This window comes from Triticum urartu, chromosome 1A (assembly GCF_056163025.1).
Source record: "Triticum urartu cultivar PI428250 chromosome 1A, HENAU_Tu73, whole genome shotgun sequence".
Classification (NCBI taxonomy): domain Eukaryota; kingdom Viridiplantae; phylum Streptophyta; class Magnoliopsida; order Poales; family Poaceae; genus Triticum; species Triticum urartu.
This window is the reverse complement of record NC_141873.1, coordinates 77,863,433-77,873,522: the sequence shown is the minus strand read 5'-3', so window position 1 is coordinate 77,873,522 and position 10,090 is coordinate 77,863,433. Positions and strand designations below refer to the sequence as shown.

The 10,090-nt window shown below is 34.7% G+C and overlaps 1 protein-coding gene across 1 annotated transcript; it reads left to right on the top strand.

Annotated features, from left to right (window-relative positions):
- The first annotated feature begins 2,025 nt into the window (after window positions 1-2,025).
- Window positions 2,026-8,149, top strand: LOC147990121 (uncharacterized). Its single transcript, XM_087537177.1, has 12 exons — window positions 2,026-2,035; window positions 2,644-2,736; window positions 3,564-4,246; window positions 4,325-4,486; window positions 4,576-4,671; window positions 4,773-4,922; window positions 5,334-5,408; window positions 6,769-6,867; window positions 6,953-7,084; window positions 7,214-7,317; window positions 7,483-7,555; window positions 8,054-8,149. The coding sequence occupies exons 1-12, from the start codon at window positions 2,026-2,028 to the stop codon at window positions 8,147-8,149; spliced, it is 1,773 nt and encodes a 590-aa protein (XP_087393303.1).
- Window positions 8,150-10,090: the final 1,941 nt, after the last annotated feature.

Here is a 10,090-nt window from a genome sequence, read left to right as displayed (position 1 = left end):
TACTCAAACGACGGGAGAAGTACCAAAGGAGTTAGCAGAAAACCTTCGTGAGCTATGTTTGGAAATAGTTTCGAGAGGCTATGTAGCAACATTGGAGATTCAGTCGACATTGATGGATAAGATCAGAGAAGCTCAGAAATCTGACAAGGAGATTGCTGCTATAAAAGAGAAATTGAGCGAAGGAAAAGCAAAGGGATTTCGTGAGGATGAGCACGATACCTTATGGTTTGAGGACCGTGTTTATGTGCCAAATGACCCGGAGATCAGGAAGTTGATTTTGCAAGAGGCACATGATTCACCGTATTCGATTCACCCAGGGAATACCAAGATGTATTTGGATTTAAAGGAAACATTCTGGTGGACCGGAATGAAGAAGGATACTGCAGCATATGTAGCAGTTTGTGACGTATGTCAGAGAGTAAAGGCAGAGCATCAGAAGCCAGCAGGATTGTTACAACCATTGCCGATACCCGAATGGAAGTGGGATAAGATATCAAAGCCTTTTTCAAATTTAAAATAAGTCAAATAAATTATTTTCTTTGAATAGTAAAACTAAAATGTTCACATTATCCTATAAATTTCCCTGATCATTGTCATGTTGAAACCAACTTAAATTGTCTCACAAATAAATTCTTAGGATTTCAATAAGTGGCCCAAAGGTATTTAAATTGGCCTTTTCAAAATAAAAAAATATTTCAACCTTTGCAAATGCCCAAAAAACTTTTGTGCAACCCTATAATATTGCATAGCATTTTATTAGAAATTTTGAGCTCCAACAAAAATCAGTTGCTATCTAAACTAAATAGGAAACAGTAGGAATTTTATAAAAAAAGAGAGGGGAAATGACCCTATACATTTTGGCCCACTAGGAAAAGTACCCAACCCAGCCGCCACTCTCCTTCCTCCTGTTCACGGGAGATCGTGGCAGGCATATCCTATTTAGCGCCACAAGCGCCGGAATTAGTTCATTTTGCAAACCGGCGCCTGCAGCGGTGGTAGGCGGGCCGGCCCATTTAGAATCTGTTTCGCCCCCGTCCTGTGGTCGTGTAAGTCTTTCCCCCGACCCCTGTTTCTTCTGTTTTCACATGGCGTCCTCTGTTTCCTCCTCTGCTTCCCCACGACGACTTCCCTTCTTCCCCGAAGCCTGAGTTCGAATCTCAGGCGAATCTCAGGCGAATCAGGCGGATCGACAAGGGAGCGCATCGAGGAACCCTAATCCGACTGCTTCTTCTATGTTCTTCTTCCTCCGTCGCGTGATGGATTCATCTGGTTCGTTCTTCTTCTAACCCTAATCCCCCTCAGGTCTTCGGTTAGGGTTTGTGTTTTTCGTGGTGCTCGTTCTTTTGTGTTGTTGTTTGTTTAAGCGTGGATCTGGCCATGTGCAATGATGGATGGGGTCTCTAGTATCTAGGGTTTGGGGTAGAAAATTTCGCCCCTTATTTTAGATCTTCTATTTGCATGTTATAAATGTATCCTGTTCATGCATGCAAATCCATCTCATGTGACGGATGGCATCTCCCGTGTGTTGGCCCGTGTCCCTCTGCCATGTGTGTAATTGAATCTGCTGTATGATTTATTGTCTTGTTGCGTCTAAATTCATCTCCCCTTTTGTTGTTCTGTCTGTTTTGTGCACATCGGCATGCATAACATAGTTGAAATTTACTAGGGGTTTTGTGATTATTAGGAAGATGTTGGCTCTGAGTATTAATCTTGTGGGATTGGAGAGTGGTTCTTCATGTATTGGAGTATAACTCAATATTAGATTATGGAGTGTATTGTAATAATTTCGAGGGTATAGTGCATTTTGTCTTAGTTAGTGAACTTCAACTTGAGACATTTAGTTTGTCATGGTTTGTTGACAAATTCTCCTTAGCACGTTTCTATTTGTTGGTTCACATTTATGTCTGGATCTAATCGTAGTTTTTGCACATCTGTATGCGACAGTCTCCTGTATTTTCATTTGTTCTTTTTGTTGACACTTGTCTAGTAATATTTCATATAGTCCATACCACAAGGTATTTGGTAATGTCCATAGGTATGTCTTCATCTAATACTAATAACCTATGCCTAATTTAACCGGACACATATCGCTTTTGTGAATGACTAGGTGCTGTACTTCGCGTGATTTTGTTTACTCAAGTTTTGATGTTTGATTGTTCCAGAAAGGGTTCTTGTATAATAATATAATGTTTTTATAGTACTATATATACCATTTTTGTAGTTAGTGCATGGTGCATGTAAAGTTGTCAAGTTCCAACATGTTAGCTTACGAGAGAATTATCAGCTAATTTCTAGAAGAAGCAATTTTCAATTTCAATTTCTGTAGTGGTACTATAGTGCCTTATATAGGAAAAAGAACATAGAAAAAGATAACAGAAAATATCCGCTCAAATCTTTATATATAGAATTAGTGACCTAGGAATTAGAATGTGCTATAGTTATGGCACATGTAGATGAGCTTTAACACAAATATTTTTTTTTTCAACTAGGTTATTGAATTTGAAGAAAATTTGCTCTTAGTATTTCTATGTTTTCTTTTGTCCAATCCCTTTAGTATATTGTGGTTTTTTTAATTATCTGCAATGTCATATATTCATAAGTAGTGCTCATTTGTTAATAGTTTTGTTAAATCTGTATTTGCAGCACACGAAGGAGGTGGGGTTGACCAAGTTCAAGAACCAGAAGGGGACGAACAAACTGAATACCCTCCACGAGGTCTCCGGAATGACTCAGGTGGTATGTTAGTTCTTCTGTTTTCTGTTTGTAGCTTTCACATTTGCTACAGTACAAAACTAGATCAAATTGCTAGAAAAATTATTCTTATGTCAGCTTTTGGTCTTACGCCAAGTTTTTGTCTATTCACTTGTTAGTTTTTGTCTATTAAGTTGTTAGTTTGTGATGTTTGAATGTTAAGTTTGTGCTGTTTGGTCCAACCACGATCATAACCAACTAGTTTCCAAGTCAAATTCCTTCTTATCCCTTTCCACGTAAGTGTGAGTCATACGCCAAGTTTAAACTGTATCAATACATGTTCAAACATGTAGGCTTCTCAATATGTAGAGCTTATCCTACGCATAGCGCAGCTTCCCCAGTTTATACCGTTCCTGTGAAATATCCCAACATGTATAATAACATGAAGTGTTCCAGTATAATTGTGACCAGCACCTTTAGTTTAATTCCTCAAGTACAACGAATGAAATGCAAACCCTTGATCAATTCCAATCAAGCATAATTTCCACAATGAGGTATTAATTAAAATAAAACTATAGTATAATGTTTGAAACACACATAAATTCGTACAGATTTTGCTTTTCAAAGCTACTAAGTACACCACACGTGCACTATCTAATTGTAATCTCCTATTTTGTGTTCTTTGACTTGATTTATTCCCGCTAACTAATTGCTTGTCCATCCAAATAGCAATACCTCCCGCATGTAGCTTCACAGAGATCTAATTCGTGTGATAGTTTATTGGGCTTTATACTTTTTTCATATTCCATGTTTATTGGATAATTCTCTAGATTTTCCACCGTCTTATCAGCTGTTTATATTTTTTTTCGTAGCCCGAGTGTTCCCTAGGAAATTATGCAAGCCAACATACATTACCAGACTTTCTTTCAAGCGTTGGAACAAAACTGTGAAGAAGTTTAGTGATATTCAGTTAGGCCATGTGAGAAAGTACAAATTGGAACCTCTCCTTCATATGCCAGCGAAACTTAAAATACCAATGAATCTGCTTGAATGGATAGATCAGCATATGTTTGGAAGTAAAGAGCCATGTTTCAAGAACAAGAATAAAACTATCAAGACTACTAAAGATATGGTCAACAAAATCTTTGATTTTCCTGGTGGCACCGAGCCTTTTGTATTCAGTAGCGATGATCCCCAGGTGAAGGCAGAGGTTACACAGTTAAGGAACAAATATGTGGATGATCGGAACAAAATGCCGATCAACAAAATAGAGGAGGTGATGCTTAGTGATGAGACAGAAGATGGATTTATCAGGAGCTTTGCATTTTATTTCCTATCATCTATTCTGTGCCCTACCTCATACTATTTTGGTAACATGGAGTTCTTATACTCTCTAAGAGATGTTTCTGCTATACCTTCACTTGGCTTTGGGCAATTGGCACTAGATTTCTTGCGTGAGGAGTCAGAGCGTCATTTTGAAATGATTATGAACAGACCAAGTATTGAGGAAATGAACAAGCCTTCATATATTGGTGGATGTCTTCCTATTTGGGGAGTAAGTTCAATCTTCACTTCCACTTTTTTTATCTCTCTACTTTTTACTTTACTGACCTGTTTATTTTTTAAATGGCAGATCATTTATCTGGATTTTGTTGATTTTGATTTCATTCATAATCATCAGTCAACAGTGGATTATTCTCTTCCTCGGATATCTCATGTTAAGACTGAAGATTTCAAGTATCTCGCATTGGTTGATAGGAATTATGAGTCTAGGAAAAATTATGGGGTTTTACCAGTAAGCATCATACATTGTATATTGTTTCTTGAGTTATCTTTTTAGTTCTAGTACTTTGTTTTCATCATTCGTTTAACTTTAATTTGTAGCTCCGAGACATATCATGCACACCATATGCCAATGTGGTTCCAGTTAACAGTGCTCCTGATGCTCCTGGTGTGTTTAATTCAGTTCCTTCTGTGGAGGTATTTCTTATGAGTAGAATCATTCATTTCTATTTGTTTTATTCTTTGTTGTCTTTTTTTATCTTATATAGATAAACATTTATTTGTAATGTCATTTGTAGGTCAACAATGGTAATTCTATGTCTGAAGCTCTCATTGAAAACAAGTCAATTGATTCAAAAAATCCAGATATCATTTCAGCAGTTCCCAGTTACACTGCAAAATTGGAACCAGATATAAAATTTAAACCAGAGTCACATTTGAAATCAGAGGTATTTTTTGTGTTGTGCCTTTTTGTAGTTCCTATCTAAGTGTTTTCTTGAAAGGAGTGTCCTGTTAGTAATTTTTTTATAATGCAGGCTCCCTCCAATGATGTAGTTAAGAACGAGCCAATATGACCAAAATTTGAGGTTTGTAAACGCATTTCAGAGCTTACATATTTGTCTCCTTTTCTTCATCTTTACTTCAGAGCTTAATAGAAACTCTAGTGCTTACCTGAATATTTGTGACATTCTATGTGGCATTCGTTTTTTTGTTATGACTTATCATGAGCAGCACTTATAATACTTGTTTTGCAAGTAAACATAAGTGCAACATTTATATTTTTGAGAAAAATATTCAATGTAGCTTACTTTCGTTTGCTTTGTTCTTTGCTGAATTCTGTGTGCTTCCTTTTTCTCCAGAACATTTCTGTCCTGAATTCGGTGTACCAAACACCAATTTTTCCAGTTGAGCATCCTACCACTTCACTGCCTAAGGTACTTTTTCAAAAAAATTCCCAATCATAATTTTCATTGAACTTACAACATCATTTCAATTTCCTTTCTCAGCAGGAAGAAATTTTTCTATCAACTGAAGCACATGATAACAATTTTTCTACTGGAGTTGATGCAAAAAGAAGTTTTATATTGATTAGTTCTGCTTCTCCAAACGAAAGAGTGAAACACTTCGAAGGTACTCCAATCATTATTCAGGATGATTCTCCTATCACTCCTGCTGGTGTGACTAATGAAGACATACTAGCCTCTCACTGTGATACAAGTGTAGGAATTTCAATGAACATGGATTTTGTTGTCCAACAAGGTTTTAATTCTTGCCTATTATGTTGTTTTCCCTTTATGTGTTCTCCATTTTCTTGTATTATGAGTCCTGGCGCATTGCAACATTTAATGTTCAAACTTTTTACATATGTGATATGCAGACTTTTCTACAATGAATAATGCAGAAGCTGGACCGAGTACAGGAACTAACACAATGGAAAAGAAGAACAGAAAGAAAAGAGCAGCTAAAGTTCAATCCCCTGAACCACCAAAGAAACTCAAAATCTCTCACGAAGTGGATATCTTCTTTTCCAAATATCTGAGGAAGCCTATATTCCAAGAATAGTAAATCTCTTATTCCTTTAGTTATTTTATCATTTCTTATTTCATTAAATTATGAGAACTTTTTTAGTCTACACATCTACCTAGGAAAATAATTGTAGGCATTTTCTAATCTGCAAGCAATTTTATGGACTAGATTAGTTGTAGACATTTTTCAGGACAGAAATTGTATTATGAAATCCGAACAAATTTATGGATCACCTTAAAGGTAGTTCAGATAAAAAACTTTGTAATTCATACAATTTTGGGCTAAAAAGAAATCATATGGATACCAAACTAATTTAGTTTACAGCTCATTGTTCATACCCCTATAAAAGGATGTTTAACTTTTTGTTTTGAGCACCATAGTGTTGTATATGTATTTTTTTAATTGTTAAAGTATATTTTTTAAGATCCTTTTTTCTCAATTTTAACATTAGTTTTGATTGTTTATTCTGTCCAGCACTCTTTTTGTTGACATAGAGGGTTTTCCTGTAAGCTATGAGAATTACTTAAATTCATTTAAAGCGAGGGGTGAGATTGGAGATGAAGTGATGAACTCATTTATTCAAGTTCTTAACTATGAATGAAAGATGTCATCTGAAGTAAAGCCTTACGTGAAGAAGTACTTTTTCACTTCGTACTTCACTGTGATTTTTCCTTTTAACCTGCCTATTAGGTTCTCTTTTGACCAATTTTTCTTTTTTACTTTCATTCAATCTAAAATATGTACTAATTTTGATTTTGTTGTTCACAGAATAAATTGTTGGTTCCACCTGAGTTATTTGATCCAGTTTCATGCATACGAGAATTTGACAGGATTAATTCAGAAGAAAGCCTTTGGAAGCAAGACTTGGTAAATCTTTTTCAATGCATCCAGTGTTAACCAAGATCTTTTCTACTTGTTTTTTATTCTGAATCTGCTTTTTCTTGTTGAACAGTTATACTTCCCTACTATAAAGTCAAACCACTGGGTTGTACTTTCCATCAACTCTCTCTTTGAGAGATCTCACTTTTTTTATCCCTGTGGCACCATTCTGGGAACTACCCAGCAAGAACTTGTCTACAACTTGGTAAGTAATTATTGAGACATAATATCATTTGAGACATAATATCCTTTTGTTTTTTCAATACATACAAAATTCTTTTCTGATCTACCATTTGTGAATCTCTTTAACTGTGTTTATATTTATATTAAACAGCTTTCCAACTACAATATGCTTTGCAAGCTCAGTAAAAAGCCATTCAAGAATGTATTCTCTTTCAAGCTTGAACCTGTGGGACCTGACCCAACAAACTGTTTAATGTAAGTCCTTTCTTCTTCTTTGTTTTCGTATATTTATTAAAAAAATTCATTTGCAACTTTATTCAACATACTTTTCTGTAGTTATTACATTTTTTCAACCTACTTGTTTGTTATCACACTTGATACTCATTCTCATTTTTCCCGTATTTGTTTTTCTTTATGTAGGCATGACTCAGGCCACTATCTTCCTTTGTACATTGAAAATTTCGAAGGCAAAGCTATGAAGACTTTCAGTGCGGTATATCTTGAAAACTCTTTGCCTTATTATTATTTTTTCTGTTTATCAAAAACTGAATCCAAAGAAAACTTGTGAACACCATGAAGACCATGATATGTTGGTTCTTTTTTTCTGCCCAATGAACACCATGAAGTCCGTTAAAAGTCATGTGCTTTATCTTTTTAGCTTACTAGGGAATGACCTGACTTATTGCATGCATGGTTGGAATTGAAATTTATTCATTTTTTTGAAGTGTTAGTTCATTTTCTATCTATACTTATTTTACCGACATTTTTTCAGGTCTTGTTATGTGTTGTCACGTGTTGTCCCAGCAGTAATTGTTTCACGATGCTCATATGACTTAGTCAAGCTTTTTTCAGCATTTACTATCTGTGCAGCTTCTTGTAATAAATCAGTGATCTAGTACTATATAGTACTTTTTTTCTAGTACTATAAAAAGTTTTCACAAATTCTGTAATTCTATGTCTCACATTTTGTCTATATTGTCTTTACAACCAGGCGAACATTCCGAAGTACAGAATGATATCTGCATTCAAGTTCTTCAAAAGCACTTTGAACAAGCTGAAGGAAGAAGATTTGCCAATAGGAAATTGACTTTCCCAGAACATTCATCTGCAAACATTTTCAATGTGTAATTGATCAGGAGAAAAGGATGCATTTTCCTGTCTACAACACTTTCATCTGTAATCATATGCTAGTACATAGTACTACTTGTTTAAACATATGTTAGCCTTGACCTACTGCTATACTCTTGGATATGTACTTTTTCTTTGAATCCAGATGGCGTACTATATTTTCCATTAACTATATAGTATCTATGTTGGCGTACTGAGCATTTTTTTTACTAAAAATGCAACTATTAGTTTCTTAACCTGTAGTATCTTTGTTGCAATCTCTGCTTATAATAAGGGCTAGTTCTTTTTGGCCGGTTAAGCTTCCGCTCTCCGGCATAAAAAAAGCTGCGCTTTCAATTTGTTGAGACTTTTATATTACCTATGTGCAATATAAGTGGAGCATAATGCCTCCTCCGATCCGGATTACTACCTTTGTCCCATAGTATAAGTAAGTTTTTCACACTACATAGTGTAGTGTCAAAAATGTTGTTATATTATTGGGACGCAGGGAGTACTTGTTTTACATTTCTTTTCTCGAATACGCATGAGCGTGCGTATCATTCATTAAAGAAAATAGATGGCAAGAGCCCCAAATGCACGGTTACAAGCTTATTTACATGCGAATTAATCCGGGACCACCCTAGTTCCTACAATGGACTATTCACTTGCACCCCAGACTACTTGTTCCACCTCCAATCCTTCTGTATCACCTTTGAACAATCTCACCTTCGCTTAAAGTCTATCTTCGTCCTGTATAAGTTGAATGGTGCGAGGGACCGAAGGCGTCACACCATTGAAGACCACATCATTCCTCTGCTTCCATATCATCCACATCTAATTCAGTTCACGCAAAACCAGGTCAAAATCCAAATTCGGTTCTACAACTTTCAAAATCCAAATCTAATTCAATTCATGAATTTTAGTTCACTTCAATAATGTCTACCTTAAAGTTTAGTTCACCGAATTCAAAACCAGTTCATTAAAATTAGTTGTTTTTTACTTCAAATCTAATTCAATTCATGAATTCTACAATGAAAAACCAGAACAGTTTGTTTTTTATACATTGATAATTCAGTTCACCAAGTTCAAATTCGATTCATCAAATTATAATTTTAGTTCACTAGATTCACATTCAGTTCACCACAATTCTCACCATAATCTTAAAATTTAGTTCACTAAAAAACACCATCTAATTCAGTTCATTAAAATATGTTCATTTGGATTCAAGTTTTCAGTTCACGCAAATATAGTTCACCAAGTTCAATTTTAGTTCATCAAATCATAATTTTAGTTCACTAGACTCATATTTAGTTCACTTGAAATACTCATCATAATCTCAAAGTTTAGTTCACAGAATTCAAATTCAGTTCATCTAAAAAAGTTCATCTGGATTCAAGTTTTTAGTTCACACAAATCTAATTCAATTCATGATTTCTGTATTGAAAAACCAGGCCAGTTGTTTTTTATTTTAGTGAACTTTTTTTAAAAAACCAAATTATACATTGATAATTCAGTTCACCAATTTCAGTTTTAGCTCATCAAGTCATAATTTTAGTTCACTAGATTCATATTCAGTTCACTTGATATACTCGTCATAATCTCAAATTTAGTTCATTGAATTCAAATTCAGTTCATCAAAATTAATTCATCTGGATTCAAGTTTTTAGTTCACGCAAATCTAATTCAATTCATGATTTCTGTATTGAAAAACCAGGCCAGTTGTTTTTTTTATTTTAGTGATTTTTTTCAGAAAACCAAATTATACATTGATAATTCAGTTCATCATATCATAATTTTAGTTCACTAGATTCACATTCAGTTCACCACAGTTCTCATCATAATCTTAAAGTTTAGTTCACTAAAAACACCATCTAATTCAGTTCATTAAAATATGTTCATCTGGATTCAAGTTTTTAGTTCA